Raw genomic sequence first — 14,338 nt, 5'->3', positions numbered from 1 at the left:
GCTGCAATGCCTTGGTAAGATCCAGTCAAGTTCAACGAAACCTCAAATTTAGATCCTGAGGTGACATTGACAGTGACAGTGACAGCGACATTGACAGATCTCAAGCTTTTGGCACTTCAAAGATTTTGAGTATAAACATACAGAGCAGGCTTCTAATACTTTACCCTGAAGGAGCTCAGAACTAAGTTCCAAGTGATCTCCCTCTTGGAACGGTCCGTAGCAGTGTACTCACCGCCCACAGAAAAACAATCACATTTCTCTCTTGCCTTATGAAATCACCTCAAGGCCAGGGAGCGCGTTCATTATTCTCTGGCTTACTAGTCTTTTAGCTGCCCAACATGGTGCCTGCATATATTCAAACCATAGAGGGCGTCAAAGAGAGGCGGTGCAGGAGAGCGCTAGAAGGGGGTGCTGCACAGCGACGTCACTCACACACACCGCAAAGAGCGCTAGTCAGCCTGATACCACTGACTTATATCCTGCACAATGCGACAGTCCAGATATCCCATAAATCCTACACGGACAGCTCCGCATCATATGGTAGCGAGATTTTCCTCTTTTCAACCCATGCTTTCACTGGAAAACGACCTCGGATTAGGTGAGTTGAGCTCAGATTGGACCTTTGCCCAACATTTTCAGAGGGCAGGCAGTTGGAAAATTCTGTAGTTTCTGAGAAGGCAACTTCCAACCAGTCGTCCAAGAAGACAACAACGATGGCAGAGCTCTGTCCATTTGACCAGCGTCGCCTGCCGCGAGAGTTGTACGTCAAGTTCTTTGTCGTCCACTTCATTGTCATTGGGGCATACAGTCACTTAAGGCATCTCCGCCGTGAGAGATACAACTTGCACATGTACGCCCTTGTCATCGCCTGTCCACTAGCTGGTATATCCTTGGTCGCCGTGCCTCTTCTTGTGCTTCTCTTACAAGCGATAATTACTCGGTGTGATTGGGATGCTATGTACTCCTCGATGGAGATATTACTTGGGCAGCTGCCTTCGGACGCAGAAGTGAAAGCAATAGTGAGAGAAGACGCCCGTAAGACCTTGGACAAGATGACCAAGGATTTTGTGGATTCCTATCGAAAGACCTTCCCTTCGGAAGCCTTGGGTATCACGGTTGAAGCCATGCAAAAGAGGATTAAAAGGGTCTTTCGTGATCTCGGAAACTATCAAGCGGTTGACAACGACAGTACCAGGGTTTTGGTGCCAGACGCTCCCAGATCAGCACCCTCATTACCATGTATTACCGATCCAGATACCTACGAGATGACAGCCCTTGCCGAGGAAGGCCGTGCGAATCCAACCAAGAATCCCCCGCAAGTATCTACAAATAATGATTCTACTAGCGATTCCATAAAAGCCTTACGAAAGTTTTGTCTGAACTTTATAGTAGCCACAAAATCTTTCGAGCTCTATCTGGAGCTGGACAATTTTGCACTCAGCGCCATCCTCAGAAACCTTCCCCTGCACTCACAGCCAGACGAAAAGGACAGCAGATTTCTGATTGTTCTTTTCAAAGAGGTCAGTGAAGTACTTGAGGCCTTGGAATCAGACACGAATGCAGATTCAGCAATCATCAAAGCTCGTTGCAGAGAACCTTTAAAGATCACCTGGGAATCGTCAAGAAGACTTCTATGGCCACTCGCCTTACTCTCGCAATGCATTACTTCAGTATGGCTGTTCCATAGAAGGGTAACCAGAGGAGGTGATGCGCTATACGACCACAGGATCTTGCAGTTGGCTTTGTTAGGGTTGTGCGTATCCATGATGACCATCTTTCAGCTTATTTTCAGGCCCCGCTTCCCTTTGCAGGCAGATAGAGCAGATCCAAGGACGGGATGGGTCTATCTCTTGCGGCCTGACAGGCGAGTGGATTGGCTTGTGTTTCAGCACATCATTTCTAGAGAGCGTATAGAGCGCTATACCGCTCACTCAGGGTCCTTAGCAGACGGCAAAGCAGCGACCGCATTAGTCTTGCGACTTTCGGAAAGTCTTCGAGAATGGATCTACTTATATGGTATATCAGCTGTAACTAGTAGTATGGGCTTGATGACTCATCCGCCAATTGCCTACTTGAACGAGATATTCGACAGAGATTCGGGACCGTGGCCACGCACTCTTCTATCTCTTTCGTTCCTTTCACCGCACATTCTGGCCTTGGCCATACTATTCGTCCCTTCAAGAGGATTGTGGGTCAAATTCTGGCGGGCAAATCGCTTCCTCTGTCTCTGCTTGATATTAGCTAGCTTCAGCATGACAACTACAATCTGGCTTGGGCCATCACCACCGTATAAGTGGAGTTTCGGCTTAATGGATAGTTTCCAGCAATTGTGGGCGCTCTTCAGCATTCCACCCAATGCGCACGAATACCTCAATGCAACTTATACGCCTGACTCCTATGTTTTCAATGGAACTTCAACTCACCTGAACGCCACCTTTGCGGACGCTGACATTTTTCAAGCTACGGTGGCCAGCAGGTCTTTTACCAGGCTCATGCTATTGAGTACTATCCTGAATACCACCTACTCCTGGCAGGCAGATGCTGATAGCAACTCTTCAAATTGCCCTATTCCTGAAGAAATAGCGGATCTGACGCTCGTTAATGCCACACTTTCCAAATACAGTACACTTGATGCTAATGCTCCTATTCCGAACCTTGTTGAGAATCTGTCTATGAATCTCACTTTGTCATTCACACCAGATTGGAATAGGATATGGACATTTGCCCACGCGCCACGCGCTTTCCCATGCCCGAAGGCCTGGAAAGACCCAGTGGCTGACTATGTATGGTGGCTGGCATAGAGGTTAGGTATGCTATTCTGCCAACAGGCTCACAAAGTCACCGTCGTCCTGACAAGGGGATCGTGATTTATGATACAGATGCCTTCAGAGCTGCCCCACGATTGTTCCAACAGAAGCTGTAATGACTATACCATTATCAAGTGAGAAACACTTGTCAGGCGTAGAACATACTTCAGCACATCTGGGCCTTACAGTCGTCGTGTCAGCGTGGGTCGTCTTTTCACCGACTCAAATCACGGTCGAAGCAATTACAACACAGGACTTGAGAATTCGAGCTCTGCCTCACAGCATTGCATATTATTCAGGATTGGAAGGCCCTAACTCTGCACCCCGATGTCACGAAATTGAAAGACAGATTGATAGATGAACTTGAATCATTAGGCTCTCAGCAGATATTTCTTCTGAGAGTCTGAGCGTCTTCTATCGCACATCTAACATCGAGTTTGTTGCTCATTACGAAAAAAGTAAATTCAGCAGCAGTCAGATCCCCATTCCATCTCACACACATCCTACTTCCTCCCCTCCGCCTCACTCAAAATTCACAACAGATTACAAACCACACGCACCTCAAGCAACATACGCACTCCCGGGCGCCTTCGGCATAACGGTCTCCTCCCCATCCGCAAGCGGATACGGCGCCATCCCTATCCCAACCATGCCAACTGCACCGACACCATTCTCCTGGTCCCCCTCCACACCGACCTTCACCATCTTCCGACTCCTAACGCCCCACCTCATCCCCCTTCCCCCTTCAACAACGCGCCCACCTCACTCGGATGCACGACATTAAACACCAGCATGACGCACCACATGAGCGCGGCATCAAACACATAAATCCACACCTCACTCTTGAGCAGATAAGGCGTGCGGTCCTCATGTCCCGGTGTCTGCGTGGTGGCGCTCTGCACGTACTCGACGGTGCGGAAGACGGAGCGGACCATTATGAGGATGCTGGTGAGGTAGAGGGCTGTGAGATGTTTCTTCTATGGAATGTGGGTATGGGCGGCGGGTGTTGTAAGACGTGGGGTAGGCGAGGCAGAAAGACGGTGGTGGAAGATGATGGAGACGAGGATGAAGCAGCCGAAAGAAATGAGCTGGATTACTAGCCCGCCGATGATGATGTAGTTGCCTGTGGTTTTGGAGTCGGCGTCTTTTTTGGTGAGGAGAGATGCGCCTAGACGTTGTCAGCTACGGCTGGTCAAGGAGGAGTGCGGGAGGGGAAGGATAACGGATCTCTATGTATGTTTCCCGCAAATGATTCAAATAGGATAGGGGGAAAGGGGAGGGGGGAGAAAGACATACCAGTCGACTGCACCATGAAAGCAAAAAAATCCCCCAACACAAAAAACTTCGTGAGAAACTTCTCTCGTATGGGCGAGAACTTCTCTCCATCCGTTACCAGGACGATATAGCCCAAGACCATATATATACTCGCAGAGAACAAAACGGGCGCGATCAAGAGCAAGATTGACTGGATGATGTAGGGCCCTAAGGTGTAATCTGGGTTTTCGCCGGCGGACTTTGCGCGGGCTAGGTAGCCAATGGTTTCGCAGAAGCCGCCGAGGAGGAGGGGGATCAGGTACCAGGTCCGCGTGCGGAGGATTTGGTAGGTGTGCAGGATTGTGGAGAGGAGGAAGAGGATGGAGAGGGCGATTGCGGCGGCGAGGGAGGGGGTGTAGTGGTAGTATGTGAAATCTGAGGAGGGAGCCATGGTGATGGGGTTGGGGATGGGGATGTGGTAGACGGCAGGTGGTAGAGGGGAAGAGGAAAGGGGAAATAAGATGTATATCAGAACAAGTTGAGTAGACGCCGAGAGATGATTCTGAAATATTGTTCTTTGCAAGGTCGAGAGCAATGGCGATAGTAGCAAGAGGAAACGAGATGGAATATATACCCTACGTTGCTGTGGTCTTCCAAGGTTTAGCTTACCTGCAATAGCCTGCAGACTCGACGAGGTCCTGTACGAGGGAGGTCCGATGGCAGTGACACCCGTCATATGTTTGTAGGGTGGATGGCACAAGTCAAACGGCTCGGTACGGCTACCGGTCGTACACTAAGTATCCCTGCTCGTTTCAGCCCTGATCCGAGACTTTCAGCCAATCAAAACTCCTGCTGCGCCACGGGCTTTAAAGCTTGTTTGGAGTTCAGCTCGTCGTATATATCGTACAGTTCGTACAGCTCGTACACGTCGTTCGCAATCTTTGGTGAAAAGCCTCACGTTGATATTCTAGAATGGAAAGCCTCAGTATAGACCATGGTAGACAAGATGCTGATCCACAGGCTGAGTGTAGGCTCATCTGAGCAAAGCCCGAAGTTGAGTGTATATAAAGGATTTGAGGCAAGCAGGTGTCCCAATGCATTGATCTCATCAAATCGTACACCATTGTCAACAGCGATTGGAAGGAGAGTCGCCTTGATCAGGTTTAACCATCACCTGAAACATACTGCTGTACAATGCCGTCACGTCAGTTTCACCGGAAAAGTCGCCATGGCTGCCAGAAATGCAAAGAGAGAAAGGTCAAATGCGGTCAGGAGAAGCCGATCTGCCGACATTGCGAGCGCCTTGGCTACCACTGCTCATTCACCGAGACTCAGGCGTCCGAGGCGATTGGCTCACAGCTTGACGCCATCAACGATCCAATACCCGGTACCAGCGCTGTTGGCGATGAGCTTCACATTCAAGATTTGGAGCTCATGCATCATTACTCAACCACGACGTACTACACCATGACCGACCAGATAGAGCGCTACTACATTTGGCAGCACAGCATTCCGCGACATGCTCTCAACCACCCATTTCTCATGCGGGGGCTACTCACTCTCGCCGCATTGCACCTTCACGATCAGAATCCTCAGGCAGCATATCTAGATCGGGCAACGTTTCATCAAGCCAAAGCTCTCGAGGAATACCATCCCCATCTCTCAAACATCACCGAGGAGAACAGTAGTGCTCTTTTCGCATTCTCGTCAATCATTGCAGCCATAAGGTTCGCCTTCCTTCGGCACCCGGAACCAGCTCTGTCCGGGACAGCGTTCATCGGAAGCATGAGCGAGATCTTCGACCTTTTGATGGGCTCAAAAGCCGTAGTCATCGAAGGCCATCAATCGCTCCTAAGAGGAGATCTAGCTCCCTTCATAAAGCGCCCGGACGCAATCGAGGCACAAGACATCGAGCTATCCGAGCTCGGCAAGGGGGCCAGTGCTTCTCTTGACGCTCTCCAAGAGGTTTGTGGCGGACTAGATTTGGAGAACCAGCCCAGCTATCTCTCGGCCATTGCTGAATTACGGCTGGTCTTCGCGTCGGCCCACGCGCTAGGCAATCGGCCTGGAATGAGCATGCCGTTGGCCTGGCCGGTCCTGGTGGGTGCGCATTTCCTCTCGTTGGTGAAACAACAGGATCATTTGGCGCTGGCAATTTTGGCACACTATGGGGCTGCATTACATTGTATTAATGATGTTTGGTTCGCCAAGGGTCTAGGCGCAAATCTCGTGAGAGCTGTGGTACAGGTAGTAGATCTTCATTGGCAACCGTACTTGCGCTGGCCGATATCGTGGGCAAGCATCGACAGGAGTGCAGTCTGATCGGTATCCCCTCAGTTGCCTCTATGAACGTCGAAATGCGGGACATTTTGGCGGACTAGTACACAATTAGGTGTAATAAGGCGCTGCATCAAGTAAACGCTAAAAGTGTATATTGGATGACACTCTTCTCCAGGCGTGAACCAAAGTTCCAGCTTCGTTAGAAAGAGAGAAGATAGATTTTCAAGTTTTGAAGCCGGGAGATATTCCGTCGACTGACACACAGTACTCATCAAATATTCTCACTTTGTTCGTTCCGCCTACAGTACAGTTTGGCAATGTCAATGAAGGCAGATAGTGAGATTCAAGCTCAAGGGGAACCTTGCGCCTCCTCTTCTGCTTCGGCAATCCCTGCAATTGCATCTGCGGCCTTTCGCCCACCCAGTGATTCACAAGCATCAAAGTCCTGATCTAACCATCGATGTAACATGCTTTGTTCATATTTAGTAGCAAGGTCTTCAGGAATATCCCCTCTGATCGAATTTGTCCCCTTACGTCGCCAAATAACTCGGTTGTTTTCGTTTCGCGTTTCGAAGTTCTCTAGTGCTTTGCATTTCTCATGTCCTCTCAATGGATATAGCTCGGTCAAGACACGGACAGACATATGGATGCTTTCTTCACTACCAAGGCCTCCCTCCTCAGTCTCTAACGTCGCACGCTGAGTTCCTATCTCGCGAGTCTTTGAGCCACCAAAGACCCAAAACCCCTGGCCGGTGTGGCGATGAAGATACTTTATCGCCAACGAGTCTCTCTCTGACCTATCTGCGTCAGATATAGTCAGAGACCCTCTGCCTGGGCTTTGTGTGTTGTTATTTACTTCTGCTTCGGGGTTTAGGGATGTCTCATCAGGAATGTCATCGTCCGGATATAATGGTATCGAAAGGATATCTTCGATTTCTATCTCCTCGGTAGCATGTTGTTCAGACGCAGCATCTGATACAGAAATAGATGGAGGGTTTAGGCCTGCCGTTGGTTGATCCTCCGCGGACTGTTGGACTTTAGTGTTCTTTCGCCACGGCAGTGATTGCAAGAAGGGGCGGGAGGATTCTCGACTTCTAGAACGATCCTTTCCGTTGGAGGGGCCTGATCTTGCTCTTGGAAATGGCCAGACTCTATTGGTCGTCCCCTTAGCCCTGCCACGGTCTGGAGAGAATAGATCTCTGTTTTCTTTGGCTACGTTGATTCCAAGTATTTTCCCGTCATCAGTCGAATGCCAGATCGCCTTTTCATTAAAGCGAACGAACTCCTTGAGTTGCGAGATCATCCAGCACAGAGATATGTTTGCGAAGCCAGGATTACGATATCCACCACCAATATCACTGTGGCTTCCGAGAAACCAGCACTGCTTGAGAGTCTGGTCATTATCCGATTTAGACCAAATGACGGGTGAAAAGTGCCAACGTCGTTCGTCGAGACTGAGAGCCTGAAAAGCATTCTTGATGTTTGCCGTAAGTTTATAGTCCACAGACTCGTATTGCTTTGACGCCTTGTGCGGCACTCGTTTCGGCCAGGGGAATCCCAACGACTTAACAGTGTCCCAGACGGCACAGACTTTGATGGAGATCCCGCCGCGAAGAAACTTGCGTCGCTGCTTCATTCTGACCCGCTCCCGCCTGGATTTGTCATATTTCTTCTCAAGCTCTCGAATATGGGCTTTTAAAGGAGTGTCATCGTGGTCACCTTGAGCATCCTTTTGGTCAAATTGCTTCTGTTTCTTCCAGAGTTCGAAGATTGCAGGGAGCTCCTTATTTACCCATTGTCCATCAATAAGCCCTACATCATTGACAAGTGAAGCCAAACAGCGTACTGTGAATGCCCCTCTGGAAAAGCCTATCAAGATAATTTCGTCCTGCTTATTCGTATACGTTAGGCACAAATGCCGGTACGCCTCGCGAATCTTGCGCTCAATACCTATATACATCTCAGTAGGCTGTAGGATATGGACATGCCAGATACTTTTGACCTCTGCCGGTCGATCCATCGTGGATAGCACCGCCTAGAGTGGTCCCTGCGCCGATGCCATCGATGTAGTACGACAATTGCTCGTAGCGCTCCATACCCCTTGTGTCTCGGACGGCCAGACAACTTTGGATTCTGGTAACGTTTGTGAGAGGCTGGTTTGTCTCACGATCGTTCCATGTTCCATCGCAGCAAATAATTATGCGTCTATGTTGACCGGAATCATCGTCGCTGTCGGATGATTCATCCTCTTCGAAACCAAATGTGGTCCAACTCGTTTCCATGCCTAGATACGATGGAGAGATATGCGAAATGTCTTTAGTAAGAATGGCTTCTGGAAATATTTATCACGATATTTCGTAAACAGTGACCACTGAAGAAGAAAGTGAAGCAACGAGGGGTTTACTTGTAGATGAGGAGATTGAGGGTCTAGAATCACAGGGTCGTTGGCTAGCCCCTATTCAGCTGCGACTTGTTCTCAGAACGGTATGGCTGTTTCTGCGGCCAAGCCTTATGGCTTGACAGAGGCTTTTAGCTCTTATAACAGCGACTGCCACCCTGTGCAAACCAGTCGTGGAAGTTAATGACTGATCGTCATGGTGCTGAAGGGTCCGCCAATCGCAAGAGCGCATTGCATTGCATAGTAGACCCCGGTTATGTCCGCTAAGGGAAGCGTGCGTAGCGACGTTGCTCAGCAGCAGACTCCAGCAGATGCTAAAAAAACCCAATCTCCACGCACAACTCATATCAGCACGAATTTGTTACTCTCACGACTAGTGCCGGCTTTGCCATACATAACACCATGTACGTAGCATTTCCCGATGCATTTGAAGTTCTGTCCTACTTTACGCAAGGCAATTGGCGTTGATGAACCGTGCAAGCAACAAATCAGATCTCCAGGCTTTGCAAAATCCGGAACGAGCCCTAAAGGATACTTATCAAGGATTGCTAGTCTTCGTCCAACGCAATTGACAAATGACCATATGGATACTGGCCCATATGCTTCAATGACTTTAGATAGGTCACAGCTATCTCCAGTATTTCCTGGGGTGGGATTAGAGCTGCCGACTCGATGGAATTGTCGTCAAGTGACCGTCATTGCGATAAATCATTCAACTTGCTTCTTGCATTCTCTTGTGAGTTGTGCGAAACCAAACCACTTATTCAGCTCAGTGGCAATCAGTGGAAGGAGCCTTTCGCCTCCAAGGAATGAATAGGGATTGCGTTTTTAGTGTTCCCTTGCAAATCTGTGGGCGGCTATCTTTGAGACGTGGGCAAGGATCCTACCTCTGGTAATCAGGACGTGAGGCAATGAATCTTCAAACATGTGGTTGAAATCTCCCGAACATGAGCAAGAGACGTCGCTGTCATCTATGAGAAAGTCTTGCTTGTAGTATGTCCAATCGGGGATCCAGGAGGGCAGCCCTTTTAGCATACTGGACCGTTGTCGATGGAGGGGTCGGAGGGTCTGAGTGCTGCAGATGGTGGTCCTAGAAAGCTCGTTACAGAGACTCTGGGTTGATTTTCCATGTTAACGGTAATTCGAGGCCTGCGTTGCTGATCTTGAAGTGCTAAGAGGGCGTATATACGGTCATGTGTGTGCTCGCAATAATAATTCCCTTGCGAAGTCAGAACGAGTGAATCGTGTAGGTGCGGCGATAGAAAGCTCTTTCTTTGTTCTCGTATGAGATACAAGTTTTCCATGCCCCAAGTTCGGCCAAAATGTGCCGATTGTGTGATGTAGAACGCCCGGAGCAGATCATCCTCATTGCAAGAGAAACTGCCGCACAAGAATTCTAGGTCTTGAGACATTACAATCTCTCGGAATGTCCAAAGACGGGTGAACCACGGACTCCTGGAAAGTTTTTTTATGGCCCTCCAAACATGACTTTGTCCATTAGAGTCCAGATTTTGGCTATCCAAAAATGCTACGACCAAAGATCTATCGTCGCCCATCCCTATCGTATGCTTCTATCACGGAGAACCCATCCTTGGCCAGTTTTCTTATGAATCGGAACGCAGTCGCAGAGCTCTTATGAGCTGCACCGAGCCACACAAGGGTCATTCTGGCGGTTCCAAAGATCTCTCCCATCATTTGAACCTGCTGGTTTCGCTCGTCAATATTACACTGGTCAATACAGATCTGATCAATCCAATAATAGTCTGACTTTTTCTTGGAAGTAAGTTTGTGGAGACATTCAAAGAGCGAGGTAGTAAACGTCAGGTAGTCGCCGTCATTTATGCGGATAGTGTTATGCCTTTCCGATTAACACCAAGCGTACGAGATGGCCGCATACTGAGTATTTGCACCCAAAGTGACGTGCAACAGCTCGCAGCAAACGGTGACATTATTCTCTATTGCTTTTGGAGAAGTGTCCGGTGGATAAAGGCGCAAGAGCCTGATCTCGTTGGGTCTAGTAAGAGGACGATACTCGTACCGATTTAGAAAGGACATCTATCCATCTTTTTCTCCGATAGAGATCAGCCCACTGTGAGAAACATAATGCGGGGATCTTTGTGCTGCACTCTCAGCCTTCACAGCTTCAAGGCTACTGGCCATTGTGACCAAATAGTCATTTCCCATGCTGGCCTGCCTATGACTAAATGCAGGGCTTGTTCTCACCCACAAGCTTGTTAGACGAGACAGTGCGTGCTCGGAACATTTCTTGCACCTGCACTGCCTGGGCGAGAAAAGCCATGATTCAAGGCAATCGCAGAGCCCGCCCTGAGGGATGACGTCACAGGACGTTGACAATCCTTCCGAAAAAACCCATAATCATCAATAAACCATCAGTGTAACATCCACCACACAACAAGAATGTCCGAAACCCTCAACGCCAACCCCACAATCCGCAACGTCTCCGACCTCCCCACCCGCTCCCGCCATACCAATCCCTCCCCCTCCTCCTCCGCGCCCCTCGGCCTCTTCGCCTCCACAGTTCCTCCCTCAGCATACGAACCGGACCCCTTCGCCCCCTCCCCCCATCTCCCTCATCCTCCTCTTCCTCGCCTTCAGAGTCCTCCTACGAACCCATCGACGCCCAAGAAATCTACGACCTAGTCGCCCCGATCGCCGACCCGGAGCACCCTTTGACGCTCGGCTCCCTCTCGGTCGTCAACCTCCCCGACATCCACCTTTCCCCACTCTCCTCCACCTCCCCTCTCACAATCTGCACGGTGTACATCACACCGACGATAACACACTGTTCGCTCGCGACGGTGATAGGGCTGGGTGTGCGGGTTCGACTGGAACAAGCTTTACCCCCGCGGTTTCGGGTCGATGTGAGGATTAAGGAGGGTACGCATAGTACGGCTGAGCAGGTCAACAGGCAGTTGGGGGATAAGGAGCGAGTGGCGGCGGCGCTGGAGAATGGGACGTTGGTTGGGGTTATCAGGAAGATGTTGAAGGGAGCTGATGCCGGGGGTGATACTGCGCTTTGAGGGTTTTGATTGGAGAATCTTAGGGGCGCATTGGTTGATGTGTGTGGGGATAGGGGGCCGAGTACATTGACGGAGACGACTTACTTTGGGAATGGGGAGCAGACGGGAAGAGGCTGTTAGGTCAGTAATGGAAAGGCAAAGACGGTTGGTCATGGTGGTACGAAAATCCGTAAATTGGAAGAAGAGGCTACGAATCTTCGGTCTTGAGCATCGAGCTTTGAAAGATTTGAGGTGCCGCACAATGATGGACGGGATAAATGAAAGGACTCGATGATCTCCATTTATATACCAAGAATGAATGGGGAACGATGCAGAATGTATATAGATCAAAACATATCCAACATAAAAACGCCCATAATGTCCAACTTCGTTATCCCTTCTCGCCTTCCAAAACAAATCCAATGCTTTCCCTCGCATCATCCGTCAACCTTCCCCACTCGAGCAACAGCCTAAACAAATAAACCTCCATATCCTCTTTCCTCAACACCTTCCCAGCCCACTCTCTCCCTTCCTCCGCAATCCGCTCCCCCTGCTTTAATCTACTCTCCATACCCACTCTCCCCTTCAATGTCTTTGCCGTCTTCTCTCCCTTCGTGCCCGTAAAGTACGCCAGCGTGCTGAACAATCCGTGGAACCTTATATCAATGGGTACGAAATGTGCCCAAGCCGTCAAGCGTGAGTCACACCATGTCCGAAACATGCCGCTACGGAAGGGTAGGGAGTGTGATTGCAAGAAAGGAAGGAAGCGCCCAGAGAAGCCTGCACCATCTGTATCGAAGAGGTAGCGGTGTTGCCAGTGCTCCTGGAAGTCAGTTGGTGACGCGAGACCGAACTCGGCCTCTTGAGCGGCACCGTCCGAGTCCCATGCGCGTTCGATGCTGACGAACGAGACGTTGAAGGTGGTGTCCAATTGGGCAATCGGGTCACGGGGAAGTTGGTAGGAGTATTTGCCTTCGATGCGAGGATGAGGGAGGAGCATCGGGAGGGCTGGAGAGTGGTGAGAAGTAGTCAAATTGTTCACAAGATGAACGAGACGTTGGCGAGCCATGCCTTTCCAGGTGCCATGGCGGGAAACACCTTCAGATGTAGCACCACGCCAGAAGAGTGAGTTAGATTTCTCGGAAAACGGAGGATCTTGGTAGGTGGAGCTGTCCGGGGAATAGCTGACTTTATCAATATAGTTCCAGGGTGAAGGATACAATATGTCCGAGAAGCCGTCGACTTTGCTTTGTGAAAATATGGGGAGTAGCTCGTGGGATGTTTTGAATGCTGCTGGGCTAAGGTAGAACCCATGAAGGTTTCGTAAGTCGGGCTGATGGCAAGGTGAAGCAGCCAAAGCCCAGCTGCTGAGGAAGCTACCTTCCGAGTGATAGCCTGCACATGCGAGACATGCAGCGCTCGCATCCCAGGTATGAATCTTCCTAGCCGCCGATGACGGCGAGCATCCACTTGTCGAGCGATCAAAGGAGTTCATACGAGGCCAGCTACCGAAAGGGCGAGTAGGCTGGAGTTGGTCATTGCCTACCCAGGTTTTCGCTCGCTCAGCACTCCAGTCACTCTTGTATTCACCAGACAACGACTCCAACCGTTCTGCAAAGTTCAGGAATCGTCGCATGTCCTCGTGAGGTACAGCAACGCGGGGCTCATCGTTGAGATTCAGCGCCAAGTCCATGTCTGGGATGTAGTGAACAAATTGTTGCATCATTGCCTCGAAGCCTTCCACCATCCACCGATGGGTTGGTTTAAAATTTGGTCCTACGCTCACATTGCCATCGCGGATGACGATACCTGTGATATCATTCCAAGGATCGCTAATAGCCTGCTGAGTTCGGTGTCTGATTTCCGCGGGTGATAAACCCCAAAACGGAAAGAGGTCATCGTACATCGAATCGTAGTCATCGATGACTATTGTGGATCTATTCTTTGCGTACTCGTACCACACATCAAAAGATGGTGGAGGCACACGACCATAACGCTCTTTGTAGACATCAACAGCTCGCTCTATATTTGATCCTTGAGATGCCTGGGTAAGCCAAGCCCTTGATTGAGACATGGCGTTTTGGATCAGGCTATCCACAGTGTGTTTTTGGAGGTAATGAAAGCTCGGTCTTAGGCACCATCCAAGTATGAGGCTTAAAAAAATAAGGCAAGAATATGAATTGAAGGGAAGCCTTTTCCCAAGCCTGTAGGAAGGTTTCCAAGCACCAAAAACATCGGACGCGGAAGCTAACCATAGGTACAAACCAAAAGCTGCGTGTAAGCAACCAATAAAGAAGATGACTCCGAGATAGGACGTATGAGGCAAGATCTCTGGCCGTGAATGTCCGATATGTAGCGAATAAATATAGGTGTATATATATGTAAGGCAGATTGTGGTATGTACGGCGCCAAATGACGATAGCTGCATGAAGTCAGTCCCGCAATGCTAGAATTTCTAGCAGGAAAGGCCTACTACTTGAAGTGTTGCGACGACGAAAACAGTAAATAAGCAGGTATGCCACGTCAAACTTGTCAGATATCGTAAATCGATGTCAAAAAACCATTGCCAGTATTGTATG

General features: G+C 49.6%; 4 protein-coding genes across 4 annotated transcripts; 2 read left to right on the top strand and 2 right to left on the bottom strand.

Moving 5' to 3' along the window:
- Nucleotides 1-713: 713 nt before the first annotated feature.
- Nucleotides 714-2,801, top strand: KY384_008555 (uncharacterized protein; the record flags this gene model as incomplete). The annotated part of the gene is made up of 1 exon (XM_044817044.1): nucleotides 714-2,801. One exon carries the CDS (start codon nucleotides 714-716, stop codon nucleotides 2,799-2,801), a length of 2,088 nt encoding a protein of 695 aa, XP_044666409.1.
- A 2,454-nt stretch (nucleotides 2,802-5,255) lies between these two features.
- KY384_008554 (uncharacterized protein) lies at nucleotides 5,256-6,383 on the top strand (the record flags this gene model as incomplete). Its single annotated transcript, XM_044817043.1, has 1 exon — nucleotides 5,256-6,383. One exon carries the CDS (start codon nucleotides 5,256-5,258, stop codon nucleotides 6,381-6,383), a length of 1,128 nt encoding a protein of 375 aa, XP_044666408.1.
- A 307-nt stretch (nucleotides 6,384-6,690) lies between these two features.
- Nucleotides 6,691-8,361, bottom strand: KY384_008553 (uncharacterized protein; the record flags this gene model as incomplete). Its single annotated transcript, XM_044817042.1, has 1 exon — nucleotides 6,691-8,361. The coding sequence occupies one exon, from the start codon at nucleotides 8,359-8,361 to the stop codon at nucleotides 6,691-6,693; it is 1,671 nt and encodes a 556-aa protein (XP_044666407.1).
- A 3,789-nt stretch (nucleotides 8,362-12,150) lies between these two features.
- On the bottom strand, nucleotides 12,151-13,833 carry KY384_008552 (uncharacterized protein; the record flags this gene model as incomplete). Its single annotated transcript, XM_044817041.1, has 1 exon — nucleotides 12,151-13,833. The coding sequence occupies one exon, from the start codon at nucleotides 13,831-13,833 to the stop codon at nucleotides 12,151-12,153; it is 1,683 nt and encodes a 560-aa protein (XP_044666406.1).
- Between the last annotated feature and the right edge of the window lie 505 nt (nucleotides 13,834-14,338).

Source organism: Bacidia gigantensis (assembly GCF_019456465.1).
Source record: "Bacidia gigantensis strain McMullin 20006 chromosome Unknown contig_295, whole genome shotgun sequence".
Taxonomy (NCBI): Eukaryota; Fungi; Ascomycota; class Lecanoromycetes; order Lecanorales; family Ramalinaceae; genus Bacidia; species Bacidia gigantensis.
The sequence above is the reverse complement of the archived record's forward strand: the minus strand, read 5'-3'. Positions and strand labels throughout refer to the sequence as shown.